General features: G+C 55.9%; 3 protein-coding genes across 3 annotated transcripts; all 3 read left to right on the top strand.

Moving 5' to 3' along the window:
* Positions 1-6,801: 6,801 nt before the first annotated feature.
* Positions 6,802-9,705, top strand: LDBPK_303170 (valyl-tRNA synthetase, putative; the record flags this gene model as incomplete). Its single annotated transcript, XM_003862980.1, has 1 exon — positions 6,802-9,705. The coding sequence occupies one exon, from the start codon at positions 6,802-6,804 to the stop codon at positions 9,703-9,705; it is 2,904 nt and encodes a 967-aa protein (XP_003863028.1).
* Positions 9,706-11,714: 2,009 nt separating this feature from the next.
* Positions 11,715-12,608, top strand: LDBPK_303160 (S-adenosylmethionine decarboxylase proenzyme-like, putative; the record flags this gene model as incomplete). The annotated part of the gene is made up of 1 exon (XM_003862979.1): positions 11,715-12,608. The coding sequence occupies one exon, from the start codon at positions 11,715-11,717 to the stop codon at positions 12,606-12,608; it is 894 nt and encodes a 297-aa protein (XP_003863027.1).
* Positions 12,609-17,863: 5,255 nt separating this feature from the next.
* LDBPK_303150 (S-adenosylmethionine decarboxylase) lies at positions 17,864-19,012 on the top strand (the record flags this gene model as incomplete). Its single annotated transcript, XM_003862978.1, has 1 exon — positions 17,864-19,012. The coding sequence occupies one exon, from the start codon at positions 17,864-17,866 to the stop codon at positions 19,010-19,012; it is 1,149 nt and encodes a 382-aa protein (XP_003863026.1).
* Between the last annotated feature and the right edge of the window lie 706 nt (positions 19,013-19,718).

The raw sequence follows: 19,718 nt of genomic DNA, 5'->3' as shown, positions 1-19,718 counted from the left end.
TCCGTACGCCTTAAGCGCTCCAATTCTTGTGCGCTCGCCGACGTTGCTATTCGGGTGCTTGCAACACTGCGTAGCTTGGGTGGTTTGTTTGTGTGCTCCGAGGCGTTGGCGTGTGCGGAGGCGGCCTACTCGCGTCCTCCTTCTATACCCTCAAGCACACGGGCTCACATGCATGTGCCCTTCCTGTGCCGTTGCATGCCGAGTGACGTAATCAATAAAGGAAGAAGGATGTGGAGCAACAGCGAATACTAAAGTGAAGCGGTCAGGAAATGGAACAAGCATGGCGAACGAAAAAGATGCAGATGCGCCCGCCCTCAGGACTCGAGAGTCGACGTGGACGTTTTTCTTTTTCTATTACTCCTTCGCATTACACAGGGGTTGCTGGATGAAAAAGACAGGTGAGGCTGCGTTTTGTGTGTGCGCGTGCTTGCGCTTGTCTGTGATCGACGTTATCGTCATCTAATCTATCGCGTGACGTGTACACGTCTCCGCTGTGCCTCCCCCTTTCATCGCTTCCCGCTCAAAGTATTTCGTTAGCGTTTAGGTGTGCGCATCAGCGGCTGTAAGCGTGTGTGTGTGTACGTGCGCTTCGCTGGGTGTTGGTATGCATCTGTGTTCGATGGGCTTCCCCTCCCCGCACTTACAAAGGTGAGAGCATGCATGTGCTCAGATGAATGTGCACACGTTGACACACGTGCGCCACGCGCACGCAGGCACACACAAGCACTGCAGCCGTTCGGAATGGCTCCCTTTTTTCGTGGTTGTTCGTTTGCCACCTCACCTCTCTCTCCGTGCTTGAGAGAAATGGAAAGGAGTGACGACAGCAAAACAGTGGGTGGGAGAGGGACGGCGAGAGCCACAATGAAGCGAAGGGCATAGAGCGGCCGAAAGCCAAAGCAGAAAAATGTGGCGGTCGACTGGGCAGTAGCACTGCATGTCAGAGAAAGGCAGGTGGCAGCTTTGGATTGACATGTTCATTTCTGTGATCCCCCTCCACACACACGATCTGTGTAATGTGTCTGAGCGTACGCGCGTGACGGCCTTTGATGTTTTCCACCGCTTTTTCTTTCGTTGTCTCTTGGACATCTTCCGTCTCTCGTCTTCGGTTATTTTGATCTTGCCAGCGCTCTTCTCAGTAGCAGAAGCGTCATGATGCCACACACACAAAGAAGGAAAAGTGGACAGGCTTATGGTGCTAGAGGCGAAGAAGAGAGGGAGGGCGAAATAGAGAAAAGGGACTCACATGAAGAGATGAGAGACTTGCAGTGTCGGGCAGCACGGTAATCTCATCTTCCGTCAATGCGACGAAGGAAACTCTCTCTGTGTTTGCCGTTTCTCTTCATTCTCTTGTGAGATCGGTCCTTTCAAACACCTGCTCGCCTTTTTTTTTCGATTGACTGATGTGAGTGTGTAGATGGTTCGACGGCCTCTTAGGTGTGCTGTTGCTGCTTCTTTTTTCTTCGTGGTCGTGGTAGTGCTTTGGTCTAGTTTTCAGCCTTTTCTTCGTGCTTGGTGCACCTTTTCCTACTTTCCACTGTTTCTCGTTTTCCCTTTCGTATTAGTCGGGCTGCTGCTGCTGCTGCTGCTGTGTGTGTGTGTGTGTTGATAGAGATGAAGATTGCTGCAGCTCTCCCTATATCCGTGTGTGCGTGCGCGTAATTGATAGCGCAGCTTTGGTGGTCTTCAGCTGGCGCGGCAAAGGAAAAGGGGAGCAGAACTGAAGCACCGCACCGACAGCGCATACTTGCTCGGGTGAAGGAACGAAGCAAGAGAAGTGGAGAGGCTCCTAAAACTGATCACGTCTTCAATCCCTTTTGTTCTCGTCTCTTGCTCTCTGGCTGATTTTCTCGCTTCACAACATCCCGTGTGCGTGAGCGCATCCTCCTGCTTCGCTGCTGTCTGTCGGGCTGCTGTTGTTGTTTCGCCTATCGTGTCTTTTGGCGTTCGCTTCGGTGTTACCTCCTTGCTCCCCTCCCTCTCCCCGAAAATGGCAACTCTTTTTGGTGGTGTACACGATGGATGGCGCGCGCATATGGGGTCTTTCTCTCGATCCGAACGTGTGCGCGTGTGTTGGTGTAGCCGCAGGCTGTCAATGAAACGACAGCACGGATTAGACGCCGAGCAAACAACAAAAGAGAGAGAAGAGACACGCACTAGCAAGGGACTTATGAACGCAAAACAAACAACAAAGTCCCCTCCCTTCCCCATTCCCGAAACAAAAAAAAAGAATCAGCTGTACGTACTATTCGCTATCGGGGACACGCGCATAAGGAGACGCACATGCCCCTACTCGATACGGCACCGCAAAAAGAAGCAGACAACAAAAGAAAACAGCTGTCTTCATAGCTTGGCTTTTTTCTCGACTTGTGTGTGTTCTTCTTTGGCCAGGGACACACGCGCTCATTGATGTGTGTGCTTGTGCGCCTCCACATTTGTGGTTGTGTCTGTCTGTGTGCGCGCGCATGCACCCTCCGCTCTCTCCGCGAGTGCTCACTCAACTCCCCCAGCCTTTCATTCCCCTCGTGCCAAGGAGCGGTAGACTGAGTTGGGAAGTATCTTTTCTTTCGTTGTACTTCTCCCCATTTCTCCTTGTGTGCTGTCGGCGCTCTTTTCGTTTTTTTCTGTTGCGTGCGCGTGTGCGTGCGCGCCTCTTCGCTTTCTTCCGTTTGACTTTAACGGTCGGCACCATCTTTTCTCATGCTCTTTTTCGTGACCCTTTCTTTTTTTTTTATCACTGCCTCTCTTCACATTTTGTTGTGTGTTTCGCTCCTCTTTTTCGAGAATAGCCGCTTCATGTTTATCGGCCAATGCGTGTCTGCGTCCTTTTCCCTTGTCAAGCGTCCCTCTCTTTACCGTTGGCCAGGGATGGGATGCGCTGACGGCTTTGGGCGTCTTCATTTTTCTTTAACTGTGCTATTTATTGGCTTCACTCACGCCTCCTCCGGTTACCCCAGCACGAAAGCCTTTATGAGCTCCTCTGTTTGGCGGCCTCTCACATTTTGCACCCTCTTTCTCTTCTTGTGCGTTACTTTTTGAGTGTTGAACAGAAGAGACGCTTTCCTTGCCTTGCCTCTTTCCGGTCCTGTGCCCCCCCCCCTTCCCTCTCCTCGCTGCCTCGCGTGCGTTTTTTTGTTCGGGCCTCTTTTGCCTCTTTTACAAAACCAGCCAAAAAGCTTTCTCTCTTTCCACGGTTGCGGGAGAAGAGGCGTGCAAGATGGGTGAGTAGTGACTGTCTTTGGGTTTGACATTTTCGTGCTTGCGGACTCGGAGTTCTTTTTTGTTGCTGTTGTTTGTCCCCCCTCTCTCCCTCCCTCCCTCCCCTGTGTGTTTGCGTGTCGCTCTGTGCGTACCTTTGTACAATCCTACATCCTTCTTTTCTCACCATCACCTCCGCTTGCTCTGTCGTCATAGTAAGTGTTGGATGCCGTCTTTGCTGCGTGATGTGTTTGTGCTTCGAGTATATACCATAAGGCTGCTAGTGTGTGCTTTTCTTTTATCTTTCGTTTGCTCTCGCCCTACTTTATCCTCCTCGTACGAATCTCTCGCTCTTTTTTTTTACTGTCTGCACACACAAGCGGGTGACCGTGCATATGGCTAAAGGGAAGACGCTTACGGGTACGTGTTGAATTTCTTGCGGCTGTGCGCTTTTCTCTTTTCGTCATATATATCACAAGTGCCTTCGATGCTTTTTCGTTTTTTTTTAGTTCTTTCGTTTATGGTCGTATATACTGTGTGTGTGCGCGCGCGTCTTCTTCCCACCAGCGTGTGCGCGTTGGTCGTCGCTCTCCAGGCTTTGCTCGAAGGACAGATTCACGCATAGCCCTCCTTTGCCCTCCCCCCCCCTCTCTCCCCCCTCCTCCTCGGCGCGTCTTGCTGTGCGCTTTGTGCCGTCTAGTTCTCCTTCGCTGCCGTTGCTGGGCTGTTTTGTGCGGCTACCCTCTTGTTGTTTCTTGTGCGTGCTCCCCAGCCCATTAACATTCCCGTGTGTGCCCCTTCTTTCTGTCTCTCTGTGCGCTTGTACGTGTTTGGTGCCTGCGTACCTTGATGGCGTGCAATGGGGTGGAGGCAACAGTAGCAGCAGGAAAGAAACGGAAGTAAAACGAAGCAAGTAGACAAGAGACAATGGACGGAAGGCGCTTCGTAAGGAATTTCTCTCTTCCTTTTTCCTGTGTGTGTGTGCAGGGCTGTTGGACTTGCTGTGTGTGTGTGTACATGTAGGCGCTGCCGCACTCAATTCTCGTCCCGCTCTCTTTATTCCTCTCTGTGCGGCGGCCGTTTTTTTTTTGTTGTTTTGTTTTCTTCTGCTTTTCGGATCGCTCTCTCTTTCTCTCCGCTCTCTCTTGGGTGCGCTTCCCTGCTTGTGTTGCTGTCCACTGTGTGCCCTCTGCTGCCGATCTCCTCTCACAACACCTGCGGATCTCTCATGCCGGGCGCAACGCGCGCCTTACAGACACGCGCATGTCCCGTGCATGTAACATGCGGCCGTAGCAAAAGGGTGACTGTGAGAAAAGGTCAGCCAGTGGTGCGCCACACCGCGACATCACCTGAGGCAGCGGTGCTGATGCCCGTGCGCAAGAGAGGAAAAATCAAGACAAGGAGCCTAAGCTGGCTGTGCACAGCGCAACGCAGGAGACGCACAAAGAGGTGACTTGAAAGAGAACGAGTACGGGAGAGCCGCCGTGCGTTGGAGAATCAAACAAGGGTGAAGGAGCGCGATAGATCCTGCTAGCTACCGGAAGGTAGGATGGCTAACCAGTCAACCAACGTCAGCGTCTGCCAGCACTCAATCACAGGCACACACACACCCACACAGAGCCGCGCCACCCCGTCATGCTCTTAGCACACACCTCATCTTCGTTTTAAGTTGCCACCCTACTCACGAAGGCTCACCGTTTTGTTTTTCCTTTGATAATTTACCGTTTTCCCTTCCTCCCGTATCGCCTTATCCCTAATACCACACGAGCAGGGTAAGACTGCGCCTCACCCTTTTTTTACTGCGTAAAACGTGTGGGCGCGTCGGCAAGCTGAGGTGGTCGTCTGACATGGGGCGCTCAGAGCGGTGACAGTTGAGAAAGAAGCAGTGCTCAACGAAAGACAACAACAAAAAAAGACAGTTTTCCCTTCTGGGTGAATGAGGAGAAGCCAAGCAGGCACGATGCAGAGAGAGTGCACATTGTATGTGTGGCCCTGTCTGTGCGCGCGCGCATTTCTGTGCGTCGCTTCTTCACCCTCTCCAGCTGTGGAAAGCGTGCGCCTCTTTTTTTTCTCGTGGTCTTCTTCAGCGGGCCGCATCACTTCTAGACGTGCGTGCGTTTCGTGCGCTCATGGGTCTCTCATCGAAACTTGAACGAGAGGACCACGCGCGAGAGGGAGGGAACAGTAGCCACGGCAAAGTGGCGCACAGAGAAGGCAGACACGCAGTCCAAGCTGGAAGTTGCTGGCGGCAGCCACACAACCTGGAACGGCGGCTCATCATCGAAGATGCAGGCCTACAAGCGTGCACTCCACCTTCTCCATGTCCACCGAGAAGACGAGAGGAAAAGGAATAGAACGAAGCACTGCAATAGCAACGAAGCCGCAGCGCGGAGTAGAGAAGACGCAGAAAAACAGCAAAAAATGTAGGAGCTCACGTGAAGCAGTCGTATACAGGAGAGAGGGAGACGAAAACGCGCAGCGTCGCGCGTCTCTGTCTCATCTGCGACGAAACGTCTTCGCTTTTTCCCTTTTCTGTTCTTCGGGCAGAAAATGCGTTTGTGCCAGGAAATGGGGAGAGATGTGGCTGAGCAGCGGAATGTGGAAGCTGCCTCTGGAGACGTCTTCACAGGTGCGCGCGCCTGTGCGTGTGTGCGTGTGTGTTTCTTCGCTCTATTGCCACTCGACAACATTCTATTTTGTGTTTCCAGGTTTTTTTTTTTCTATGCTGACGAGGGCACACGGACGAAACAAACAAGCAGCAGCAACAACAAAAAGGAGGCGCGCAACCAGCAGAACTGATTTGCTTGAACGCGCACATGGGTCGCCACAACTGCATGGACGGCTTCTTGTGCAGCTATCATGTCCGATGGCATGTAGGAAAGTGCGGAGAGGGAGATTGTGCAGCACTGCTTCCGGCGCGAACGCTTCCCCTTCAACGGGTGCAGAGAACCGTCTGGGACACATGAGCGTCTTTTTTTTTCGATTGCGTCGTACAGGAAGGAGCGCACAGACGTGCATCTGTACGTCGCTTTCTCTCTCTGCTTCTTGTTCTTCCACTGCTGAATCTGCCTCCCTCTCGACGCGTTGACCCCCTCCCCCCTCCGTCTTTATCTCTGCCGCATACTGATTCTCGTCTCATCCTGCACCTTTTTCCTCCGTGTCGCATCGGACGCACCTCGTGTACCCCCACCCCTCCTATCCCCCACCCCACATATCCTCCCTGACGCGCCATTGCGGCGATGATAAACATCCTTGTGCGGCATATGAGCGTGCGCGCCTGCTTTGCAGTGGGCACGGAAAGCATCTGTTTCTCTCTTCACTCTTGCGTTCTGGCGCGTGCGGACAGGCGAGTGTGAAGGCAATAAAGTAGACTTGCTCGTCGTCTCTTCTTCTACTGTAAGCCCCGACCACCATCGCCTGCAGCTCATATCTCACCCCCCCCCCCACCTCCCTCACACAAAAACACACAAACACTACCCACCCTTTAGCGCCGTGCCCATCTCATCATCTTCCCATCTTAAGAGAAGAGGACATATCCTTTTCTCCACGTTTTTCACGAAAACGTTCCGACGTTGCGCGCTCATCATGAAGTCCTTGGCTCCCGAAATGGCGGCCACGTACGATCCGGCCGCGGTGGAGGCGGACTGGTATCCGTGGTGGGAGAAGTCTGGCTTCTTCAGACCCGCCTCAGACCACAAGTCCGAGACGGCGACCAAGCCGTTCGTGATTATCGCCCCACCACCGAACGTCACGGGCTACCTGCACCTGGGCCATGCCCTCACGGGCGCTGTGCAGGACACCCTCATCCGCTTCCACCGCATGAAGGGTGACAACACCCTCTACTTGCCCGGCACCGACCACGCCGGCATCGCCACCCAGGTCGTCGTGGAGCGCCGCGTCATGAAGGAGGAGGGCAAGAGCCGGCACGACCTCGGCCGCGACGAGTTCATGAAGCGCCTGTGGGAATTCAAGAAGAATCACGCTGGCATGATCACGGAGCAGTTCCGCAGGATCGGCTTGTCGCTGGACTGGACGCGCGAGCGCTTTACGATGGACGAACAGTCGTCTGCGGCTGTTGTGGAGGCGTTTGTGCGCCTGCACGAGGACGGCCTGGTGCACCGCGACACACGGCTGGTAAACTGGTGCTGCGCGCTGCAGAGCGCCATCTCTGACCTCGAGGTGGAGTTTGTCGAAGTGCCCAAGACATCCAAGATGACCATTCCTCTCTATGACCGCAAAGTCGACATGGGCAGCCTCACTCACGTTGCCTACAAGCTGGCGGACAGCGACGACGAGCTGGTGATTGCGACGACGCGTCCTGAGACGCTGCTGGGCGATACGGCCGTCGCCATTCACCCTGACGACGAGCGCTACAAGAAGTTCCATGGCAAGTTCCTCAAGTGCCCGTTCCGCGACGACATCATCCCGATCGTGCTGGACGCGACGCTGGTCGACATGAACTTCGGCACCGGCGCGGTGAAAATCACCCCAGCTCACGACCCAAACGACTTTGAGTCCGGCAAGCGCCACAACCTGCAGCAGCTTGTCATGATGGACCTGAAGGGCTACGTGACGATGGAGCCGTTCAAGGGCATGCACCGCTTCGACTGCCGCCGCGAGATCGTGAAGAAGCTGGAGGAGATGGGGCTGCTGCGCGGCGTGGAGCCGTACGAGTACCGCGTAGGCCGCTGCGAGCGCACTGGCGACATTGTGGAGCCGATGCTGATGCCGCAGTGGTTCATCGACTGCTCCGATATGGCCCGCCGCTCCGTCGAGGCGGTGCGCAACGGCGACCTGCGCCTGTACCCGCCTTCGCACGAGGCCGTCTGGTACCACTGGCTGGAGAACATCAAACCGTGGTGCGTGTCGCGTCAGCTCTGGTGGGGCCACCGCATTCCTGCCTACAAAGTTGTCGGCTCGCTGCCGAAAGACGTGGACCCATGGGTGGTCGCCCGCAATCTGCAGGAGGCGCACGCGAAGGCTAAGAAGAAGTTCGGCCTGACTGACGAGCAGGTCGCCGAGGCCTCGTTTGAGCAGGACCCGGATGTGCTGGACACCTGGTTCAGCTCCGGACTCTGGCCCTTCGCCACGCTTGGATGGCCCACCGACTCGGACGACATGAAGCGCTTCTTCCCGAACTCGCTGATGGAGACCGGCCACGACATCCTGTTCTTCTGGGTGGCTCGCATGGTAATGCTTTCGCTGCACTTCACAAACAAGCTGCCGTACAAGGAGGTGTTTCTGCACGCAATGGTGCGCGACAAGAATGGCGAGAAGATGTCCAAGTCGAAGGGCAACGTCATCGACCCACTCTACGTCATCCACGGCGTTTCGCTGCAGACCCTCCACAACACCGTGCGCAGCGGCAACCTGGGCGACAAGGAGGTGGAGAAGGCCATCAAGCAGCAGAAGGAGTTTTTCCCAGAAGGCATTCCAGAGTGCGGTAGCGATGCCCTGCGCTTCGGCCTCCTCTCCTACACCCAGTCTGGCCGCAGCGTGAACCTCGACATCCAACGCGTCGTGGCCTACCGCCAGTTCTGCAACAAGCTGTGGAACGTGGTGCGCTACGTGCTGTATCACGCCCTGGGCACTGACTACGTGCCCAGCAAGCAGCAGTTCAGCCCCGCCGAGGACGCCGCCATGCTGCCGCTCGAGTGCCGCTGGATTCTCTCGCGCCTCGACGCCGCCATCGCGGAGGCCACGCAGGGCATGTCGGAGGGCCTCTACGACTTCGCGTTGGCCACCGGTGCCGTCTACCGCTTCTGGCTGCACGAGCTGTGCGACGTGTTCCTTGAGTTGACGAAGCCGACCATTCAGAAGGGCGGAGAGAAGCAGCAGCTGGTGCAAGACGTGCTGCTGCACGTCGTCGAGAAGGCGCTTCGGCTGCTACACCCGATGATGCCGTTTCTCACGGAGGAGCTTTGGCACCGCCTGCCCAACTACAGCAGCTTCGGCAGCGAGTCGATCATGCTCGCCAAGTACCCGACACCGAGCGGGTGGTTGAGCGCGGCGTCGGATAGCGCCATGTCGATCATTCTCGACGTCGTGCACAGCGTACGTTCCACCAAGGCCTCGTACTCGCTAACGAACAAGCACAAGCCAGAGGTGTGGGTGACGGCGCATACGGCGGAGCTGCAGGAGCTGTTCGCGGCGGAAAAGATGATGATCTCAACCCTCGGTGTCGTGGGCGAGGTGACTGTCGTGTCCCCGGCCGAGGAGGCAGTGGCGGTGCCGAAGGGCTGCGGCTTCTCCGTGGTGACAAAGGAGGTGGGCGTGAACATGATGCTCATGGGTTTCATCGACGTCGGGAAGGAGGTGGCGAAGCTGGAGAAGCAGCTGGACGGCCTCATGAAGCAGATTGAGGGAATGAAGAAGAAGATGTCTATCCCTAATTACGAAACTAAGGTGCCGGCCGAGATCCGCGTGACCAACACGGAGAAGCTCAAGACGCTAGAGGCGCAGAGCGCGCAGCTGCGCGATGGCATCGAGAAGATGAGCAGCCTCAAGTGAACACAACAGCTCTCTCTCCTCTGGGTTCTCTTTTCGACAGTATAAACGCCACCACTGCAACCGTCATCAGTACCGAAAAAGGTGAAGCCGCTGAGCTCGTTGGCTATCGATCTGTGCATGCATCTGTGTGCCCACAAACACGGAGGTGCCGATGTGCGCCCTAGGAGCAGTACGGTCTAAGAGGCCGTTTTCGTTTTTTCTTTTGTGTGTGTGTGTGCCTTGATGATGATGGGGGTGGGGTTGGCTTTCTAATGCGGATTGCGTAACTGCGCCCGCTGACATGAAATGCGTCTTTCTTTCTGTGTGCTTGCCTATTAGGAAGGCCGGACTCAGCCACAAAGATAAGCAGAGGCAGAGAGTTGCAGGGGTGGCGAATCGCCCCTCCACCCTGCCCTCCGTGTGCTCTCCTCACTTGTTGCCGTTCTTTGTTGTTGGCGTGTGTGTGCCGCTTTTTGTTTTCGACGTTATGTTCCTTCCGAACGTCTTTTTTCCCTTTCTCCTTCTGCGTGTATCCGCTCTCCCTTCCTCTGCTTCAGTGCTGTGGATACCTTCGCGACCAATGCCGTCTTCCATTCGTTGTTGTATCTGTTCTCATGTGTGCGTGTGTGTGTGTGTGAATGAGTATACTCCCGTTTGAGAGAACCACCCCGCATTTGCGGGGTGCCTCCACGGTATAGCGGCTTGATCCACTCCGCTGTGTTGGTTCGCTCCCCATACAATAAGGCCCTTCCTCTATGAGGATGTGAGCAATGGCAGAGGGCAACATTCGTGAGGAGTGAGACTGAAACAAAGGTTGTACACACGAGGCGAACGCTAAGAAGGCGTATGCACTGTTGCGGCGGAGAACCCTGCCCTCTCCCTTCTCCGACTCGCGTATGTGATGGTGTACATGTGTCTGGATAGGAATGGAAGGGGGATCATGATGGAATGCCAGGGGCCCGGGTTATGGAGCCGGTGAGCATCAGCAACCCTCTCTTGTTGTCTTGTAGCCTAATAAGAAAGACACACAAACAAAAAAGCCAATGCTGTGCTTTTCCGATATGCCTGGAAGAATGCTATGCTGGCACTAGCACGCGTTCGATCGCATGCCCAGGTGAGGAAAAGACAAGGTGCTTTAATGTAACGCCGCTTCGTACCCTGTATTTTCTTCGCTGACACATTCGCATGTAGTGAGCCGTGCTTGAAAAGTAACCGGGTGGGCGTCGAGGAGAACGGACTCATGCACACGGTGTTGCAGCTGGAACGCACACTTGCAGACAGCGCGTGTGGGCCACTGACCTTCGAAGTCGCGCGTTTGCGCGCCGTCGCTCCTGCCTTTGCTCATGTACACCCGGCCGTGGCGTTCCAAGTGAACCGTCGGTGTGACGTGTTGCAACGGTAGTGCATAGGTCGGAGATGAACGGCTAGCTTGCCGAGGGCGGCGATCTGCGCGCCGAGATGACCCTCGTCGTCTAGGCTTGCGTGCTGTTTCTCTTTCTCTTTCGCTCTCCCACGCGCGTAGTACGCATCCTTCACACTCATCATGGGTTCCATTCTTTACTTTGTTCTTCTGCCGCTTCCGCGTCTCTCCTCTGTCCCTCCTCCACACACACACACACACACATACATGTATGCACAGAGTAAAAATAAAACGAAGGACACTCTAACGTCGTATGTGACATCACCCCGTGAAGCGCCTATCGCCTCCCCTCCCACGCTCGATCGATATTCCTTCCTCTCCCCTGGGTGTGCTTCTTTTCTTTTATACGTGTGATCCTTTTTCGTTGTTGCTTTCAGTTGCTAGCTCGGCGTTCTGGCGTTTGCCTGCTGTGCCATACCTCCACGACATCGTGGTTGCTTCTCACCACTCACCACGTCCCTTGCACTAAATCTTCACTGCACCCCACCCACCTCTCTCCCCCTCGCTGTCCTTCTCCCTTTCCATCGCGCCATTTGGCGAAGACAAAAAGATGCCCGCAAACTCGTGGGCTTCCTCTCGCGATGTGTTCCCTGAGTCAGTCCGCGCGTTGATGTCGCTGTGGGGAGGGTTTTCGAACCCCACCAGCTACAGCGACAGCGGACTCGAGAAGCGTCTCGAGTTCGACTTCGCCGCCGCCGTGGATGTGCGAACGTTCACGGTGGAGGAGCTTGAGGAGGTGCTGGCGGCAGCTGGGCAGAGGCTGCAGCACCACTCCTCTGCAGATGGTCTGCTATCGCTAGAGATGACGCAGTGCATTATCATTTTGACACCGTGCAAGCTGGTGGTGACATCCGCGTCTGAGGTGATGCTGCACCAGGTGATCACCCCCACCATCGCCCTTCTCACATCGAAGGGCGTGCGTGTGGAGTGGGCCTCGTACCTGCGCAAGAACATCACCTCGCCATGGTGCGCCGAGAGCGAGATGAGCGACATCATGGCGCAGGAGTACGCGGAGCTCAAGGCCGCCTTCCCGGCCGGCAAGTCCTTCCTGACGGGCCCGGTGGATGGTCATCACTGCTTCAATTTCGTGTACGACAACGTTGAAAGGATGGCAGGGCGTAAGGAGGAGGACGTGCAGGTGAACGTGTTCCTCTACGACGTCGCTGCGGGTCTGGAGGAGGTGGACAAGACAACGCAGCGTTTCCACGCGCTGCAAAGTGGCGAGTACGAAGTGATGCGCACCTTCGCTGGTGTGCCGTGCATTTCCTTCGAGACCAACGCCAAGGCTGCTGTAGCGTCTCCGACGCGCGTGCAGAAGCTCCTCGACACCTTTCAGCCTGCCCACTTCACGGTTGCCGCCCTCCAGGACAGAGACGCCGACGGGTTAGCGCTGCGTCGCAACTTCAACTCCTTCACCCCCTACACGCTGCAGAACCGAACGGTGAACTTATTTGGTGAAGGATACGCCTTCCACCAACTGCTGTTCGCCCGCAGCGCAGATTAAGAGAGTGGGAAAGGAGGAGGAACTTTACACAGCATAAAGAAGGGCTCAGGGTGCGAAAGACGGAGAGACAGCCCAGATCTGTACTTCATCGATGGCCGCGTGTGCTGTGACTCCTCTGCTGAGCTTAACGTTCACCACACACCTCCCCTCCACCCTGCTCGCACAGAGACGATATGCATGCACAGCTGCCAGTTGTGCTCTTCGCGGCACGCGTGCGCCCTTCTCTCGCGCGCTCCTCCTCCTCCTCCTCCCTCCTCCCTCCCCCCTCTCCGCATACGTGTCTACATGTATCTTTGCTGACTCTCCGCACCGTTGATCAGCGAATAGGTGTTTTTTTGTCCGTTCCTTTTTTTTTTCTGAGACTTGACACCATTTTCAGCTCTTCGTTTATTCGTTATCCCCCCTCCACCCGTTTCTCCATGGACGCACTTTGAGATGCGCCTCTGTTGTTTCCGTCACCCAGGCACGCGCACCCACACGAACGTACATTGATTTACGGACGTGCGATCTCGGAAACTGCTGCACCAGCTCTCACCGACTCCGTGTCTTGCTCCTCAGGAGAAGAGACTTTCCCTGTCTTCTCGCCCTCATATGAATTTGAAGCCCCCGATGACGGGAGGCACGCCGCAGCGCGTGGCATCCTCATGGCCCCGGGCCGCCCCTCCCCCTATCCCCCTATCCCCCTGCCAGTGCCGAGCCGCCTCGGGTGGTGACAGGGGCACCTACGGCGTGGGAAAGTCAGAGCGATGCATGGCTGCTGATGCCGGTGCTCAGGTCGTAGATGGCGTTGCGTCGGAGCGACCTGCGGCAGCGAGCGCGTTTGCACCACCCACATGATGGGCAGGGTGTCAGCGTGACCCAAGCGTGTCTCGCCCGGCCCTCGCTGCTTACTGGGGGAGAGCTTGGAGCGCCACCCCGAGGGAGATGCACCGGCGGGGCGGCCGGCATGATGGGAGCGGCTGTGAGGTAACCCTGCGAGGCAGAGGTGGGTAGAGTACGAGGCAGGGCCCGTGCGCAGGTGGCCGAGCCGGTGCGCTGCCGTAATGCACGTGCCGGCCGCTGCGTTGCACCGGGCGACGGGGCCTGTGACGTGCCCGGGGGTGTCTGAAGAGGAGCTGAGCTCGTGCTCTGTGGCAGAACGGACTTGCTGAAACGAACAGCTCGGTCGAGGTTGAGACAAAGTTGAGCACAAATGATGTATTTCACACGTAAGAGGACGGCGATGCCGGGGCGAAGACGAGTTGGGATTGCGTGCGGGGCCGTGTGAGTGGAAAGGGAAAGCTAAGTTGAACTTGCGAAACTGAACTCTTAGCTTTTCTTGTACCTGTTCTGCACAAGTGTCAAGTGACGCGGTGAAGCGCTTGGGCCCCCGCCCCGCCTTCGCACACATTTTTCGAAGCGTTCATCTGTGCATTATTCCCTGTTGAAACACTTTTTTTTTTTCACCGGTGTTTACGCATGCCGGTAAACGCGGCGAGAACCATAGGAACGCGTCGAGACGTGCATTAAAAACTTGACAGCAACTCAGAGAGAAGGCCTTGGTGGGCGAGAGAACATTCCACGAGAAGGTGCTCTCGGTTTTTGGCACGTGAGAAAAAAAAGGCACGCTTTGTGGCAACACCGTAAAGGGCCGCAAGAGGTGACAGCGACGAGGGGATGCGCGACGTTCTACTCTCTCACCACGATCGACAGGTTGGTTGGGGCATACATCATCTTCACGGACGATGTCGAGGAGTCCGCGATGGAACTTGCTGCGACGACAGCCAGTGTTCCAGCCGCCGAGCAATCCCGTCTACCACAAGTGGGCTTTGGCGCGACGTTTTTACAGCGAGGGTGGAAGTAGTCATTCGTCTCAAAAGCCCCTGCGTCGGTGAAAGGGGCCCTACTCAGCCTCCCCACGCACCGCGATCTTACGGGCCCGGCAGCAACCCTCTATGCAGCTGACGTCGGGCAGCGCAGGGGCCACCGCTGCCAATGTGCGGCACTCACACACGCACGGACCCAATCGGACTGCACAGCTGATACGCCCACAAAGGTGATTACAGCCATGGGTGGACGAGGCCTGTCCCCTTGGTCACACGTCTGCGTAACGGATGAAAGCGGCCCCTCGAGCGTAGCGAAGACACAGCCAATTTTTGTTTTGCTTAAATGTGGCGGAGTGCTGAAGGACGCAGGTGGCTATACGGGTGCGCCAGCAATGAGTGCGCATCGCGTTCTTCATCCTTTCACCTCCTCTTCTCTAGAGAGTCGCGCGACAGTCGAACAAGAAACTGTGTTTTTTTTTTTCACGTTCGTTTCTTCTCCATCTCTCTCTCTGTGGGTTTGTCACGCTCGCCCGCATCGTTTCTGATATCTTCTCTCTCTCGTTACTGCCGTCCTACAGCATCGCCCTCACTGTTATGGCACCTCTTATTGCCTGTTTTACCTTCATGCCGGTAGTGGACACCGACCCTGACGAGTATGTGAGCGGATGACTGGCGGCCGCTGTTGGTACCTGTGTTTCTCCTTTGCTGTTGGTTTCTCGTGAGCCTCCACCGCCATTATGATGCTGTGCTCTCTTCCTCGAGTACTCATGCGTCGGCGTAGTTGTGCGTGTGACGTGTGTCTCGTTGCGCAGAATCACTTTGTTCATTCGTGAGAATGGAGGAAAACACGTAATGGAAAGAACACCAAGACCGATGCACTCCTGCTCGCTTGCCCCCACATATATGCACGTGCACCGAGGCATCCGGCATAGTGATCGATGGAAAAGAGTAGCGATGAAACCATGACGGTGCATGCCTGCTTCCAATGAGAGGGACATTCAGCACACGTCACGCGGAGGCAAATACACCCCTAAACAGCCGTAGTCCTTCTCTGCCGCCCCCTTCCTTTTCGTCTCTCTCGCGTTTCTTTTTCAAGGAAGACGCTTTCTTCATCCGCATGTCGGCAAAAAAAAAAGAGGCTGCGGAAGCGTTTTCCCTAATCCAGGGATCACAGAAACACGAATGCTCAAGTGCACCCGTTTTTCTCGATTCTCGCACAAGAAGGTACCTCAAAGTCGTCAAGAGGATTACCCCCTTCCCCCCTCTCTCTCCCACGACGGCGAAGACCGCCACGACCACCTCCTCACGAACAGGAGAAGACAGCCCTCAAGCCTGCAGTGGGCAAAGGGAGGAGGGCATAATACGAAACGACGCGCATAAGGGTCTTTCACCACGATACAGACATTGCGGCCCCCAGCGCCAGATCCCTCTCATTCACTCCCCGCTTACCTCATATATATATGTGAAAACTTTCTGTTCTCTCCGTTTTTTGGTGTCAATCGCTTGAACTCGGTAAGCCCCCTACCCCTCCTCCTCCTCCTCTGCATTCGAGGCAGAGGAGCAAGCGGAAGTAGCATTGCGGCTGCTGGTGGTGGTCGCACACGCTCAGAAAAAAAGGGAAGTACACGTGCCACATGATTAATGACGATAGTGCTGATCTGATAAAAGCATAACGTTTTCTGTTTGCTCTGTTTTCGTGATTCCGATTCCCTCCTCCTCCTATGCTGCTCTGGCGTTTTTCCGCGCCTGCGCCCCCTTCCTCGTTGTATCATCCCGTGGTCTCTGTTTGAGCTCTCCCTCCCCTACTCCTCCCTCCCTTCTCTGTCCCCAAGCTCCCCCTCGCGCTCCCCATGCAGACCTCTCTCACATGCCACCCACTGCCAAGCGTGTGAGACGACAGCATGTAGTGTCGGTGTGCGTGAAGGCTGATCGTGAGATAGCGAGCAGAAGGCAGCGAGAGGAGCGGCCGACGGCGCGCTCCAACAACGAAAGAGTGCATTTTTTCGTCTACTTGCTTGACTGCGACTCCCCCTCTCACCGCCATCGATGCGCACTCCACAATGAAGGACGTGTGCTCAAAAGGGAGGGATTGCATCGGAGGACACGACGGCGGTTGCCGCTTTTTACAGGCCTTACTTGTTCCCCACATACAGAGCTGGAGAAGTAGTGCAAGCTGCAAGGGGAACGAAGCGGCGCGGTCGGCGATCGAGAGACAACTCTCCCTCCACCGCAGAAAGCAGAGGCGCAGATCAACATACACGCACAAGCCAGCAGCACCTCTCTTGTCTTGTGGTCTTATTTTTCGTCTACCGTTTTCTGCCTTCTGGAAGGCATTCTTGTTTTACACGCCTCCACACCCACCCCCGCCCCTTTCCTTGCTCAGTCAATGACGTGTGTGTGCGTGTGTGCTGCTGCTGCTGCTGCTGCTGGTGGTGGTGGTGGTACCACCGCCTCTCGGCCCACATGTGCTTGCCTTGAAAAACAAAGCGCTGCTTTCTCCCTCTCTTGTTTGGCTGCTTCTCTTTATCATCATTATTCGCCTTTAAAAGAAAAAAAAAACATCATCGTCATTGCCATGTCTTCGTTGTTGCCATCTGTTGACCTGGCCTGCCTCTCTCACTCTGCCCTCCTCTTCTTTCCGGCTGCTTCGTGTCTCCCTCCCAGCCCCCTTCCCGTCGTTGCCTCACGCTCGTCAGATGTTTTACTTTTTTAGTTTTGGCGTCGAGTCACTTCATTCTCTCTGCAGCGTTGGTGATGAGGCATCGTATACGGATCGAACAAGTGACGAGGGAGCACGCGGGAGGCCAAAAAGAGGCAGACGACGGACGACGTCATCCGACAAAGGAACTGCTAGTCGCTTCGCTTCTTTTTCTTGGGCAATGCCCTCGTTATCCCCTGCCTCCCTGCATACCCGTTTGTGTGCCCCGAAGCTTTTCACGCGCACAGGCTCGTGACATCACGCCCACTCAGTAGTAGCATGCGCACGCCGCTCATGTGGTGAAGGAGCCTTTTACTTTGGAGATAAGTCGGCGCACACAACAGGAGCAGCATGCAGCGGTCCCTGTCTGGGCCTGTGTGTGTGCACACGGGTGGTTTTTCCCCCTCTCCCACATCGCCCCCACCTCCCATCTGCTCTTGTCTGTTTCTACCATCCTACTGTGTCTGCGCGCTTCCCTATCTGCTTCTCTCCTGGAAATATCACACGTACTTGTGCACGCTGGTGTCGTTGATCTCTCACATTCTCCTTTCATCGTCTTTGGCCGAGGTGCTTCAGCGTACCGAAAAATCTGTGCTTCATTGCCTCTTGCTTTTCCCCCACCCCAACAGATCTGCGGCGTCGCCACTCCTTTCCACAGATTCGTGCACTTTCTCTGATACACCCAGGCGCGTAAAGAGCGGCTCTGAGGCGGCGCACACACATGAAACACGGGTAATTACTCGCTGGCAACCATGAACGTCTGCTCGAACACCACAAAGGACCCCCTCACGCTCATGGCGATGTGGGGCTCCATGAAAGGGTACAACCCGGAGCAAGGGTTCAGCTTCGAAGGTCCGGAGAAGCGCCTCGAGGTGATTTTGCGCTGTACACTGGAGACGCACGTGGATGGGCTGCGCAGCCTCGACGACTCCGTGTGGTCCGGTGTGGTTGGCTCGCTCAACGCGCAGATCGTGTCGAGGGAGTCGAACGAGTGCATAAACAGCTACGTTCTGACCGAGAGCTCTCTCTTTGTGATGAAAAACCGCATCATTCTTATCACATGCGGCACCACCACATTGCTTAACAGCATCCCCAACATCCTCGAGGCAATCAGCGCGGTGCGTGGGGAGCTGGAGTGGGTGTCCTTCATGCACAAAAACTACTCCTTTCCGTGGATGCAGAAAGGGCCGCACACGTCCCTGGCGGACGAGTTTGCGACACTGAAGCAGCACTTCCCTACTGGCAAGCCTTACATCTTCGGCCCTGTGGACAGCGACCATTACTTTCTCTTCTGTTACGATGACATCATCCGCCCCTGCAGCTCTGAGGATGACACACAGCTCAGTATGACCATGTACGGGCTGGACAAGGAGCAGACCAAGCACTGGTTCAGCGACCGCTTCATCTCCACCAGCGCGGAGACGGCGGCGATCCGCGCTGCGACGCACCTGGATCGCGTTGTGGACGGCACGTGGACGCTACACGACCTCCAGTTCGAGCCCTGCGGCTACAGCATTAACGCCATCCGTGACGAGGAGTATCAGACGATGCACATTACCCCAGAGGATCACTGCTCCTTTGCCTCTTACGAAACGAACAGCCGAGCGGCGAACTACTCGGACCGGATGAAGAAGGTGCTCGGCGTATTCCGGCCGCAGCGGTTCACCGTCATTGTTTTCCTCGACCCCGAGAGCCCTGTTGGCAAGGCGTACAACGAAGGCAAGGGGATCGGAGTGGAACCGGAGTACTACCCGGAGTACAATCTCCTCCACCGCACCACGAACGAGTTCGCGCCGGGCTACGTGGCTATGAAGATCAACTACGTCAGGACGGCTGCGGTGGAAGAGACAGATACGGCAGTCGGAGGCGCGGAACCGGGCGCCGAGGGTGGGCCCGACTAGTCTTGCGCAAAGGTCATCACCGTGTGCTCGAGACGCTGCACGCCCACCAATACATGCAAGCGAGAGAACGCAGGAAAAACTCTGCGCCTCCCTATTTAATAGGTGGACTCGCGCGTGTGTCTACGTGAGCACCTTTCCCTTTGTGTTCATGTGCACCTTAGCTAGCCATCGCCATCCTGCAGCGCTTGTCCGTGTGGACGGCGTTGGACCAATATTCTTGGTGGGGCCATCTTGGACGCGGAGAACGGGGGGACATCTAGCAGGAATGGGGCGCTGTGGTTGCTTGAAACCTTCTCAGCCATTCTTCTTCCCTTCCTCTTCCAGTGCTCATTTGGCGACCACATACTTCTGACTTTTTCTTAGTTTCCTGTTGCCGTCACCATCCCTGATGACGGGAGGCACGCCGCAACGCGTGGCATCCTCATGGCCCCGGGCCGCCCCCCTTATCCCCCTATCCCTCCTGCCAGTGCCGAGCCGCCTCGGGTGGTGACAGGGGCACCTACGGCGTGGGAAAGTCAGAGCGATGCATGGCTGCTGATGCCGGTGCTCAGGTCGTAGATGGCGTTGCGTCGGAGCGACGGGGCCTGTGACGTGCCCGGATGATGTGGATTGTAACTCGTGCCAAACTGCAAAGTGCACAAGTTGAAGAGCGAGATTGCCGTGACAGCAGTTGACGTATCGATCGGCATACGCAAGCACTCAGGTA

The sequence above is a fragment of the Leishmania donovani genome, chromosome 30, assembly GCF_000227135.1.
Source record: "Leishmania donovani BPK282A1 complete genome, chromosome 30".
NCBI lineage: Eukaryota > Euglenozoa > Kinetoplastea > Trypanosomatida > Trypanosomatidae > Leishmania > Leishmania donovani.
The sequence above is the reverse complement of the archived record's forward strand: the minus strand, read 5'-3'. Positions and strand labels throughout refer to the sequence as shown.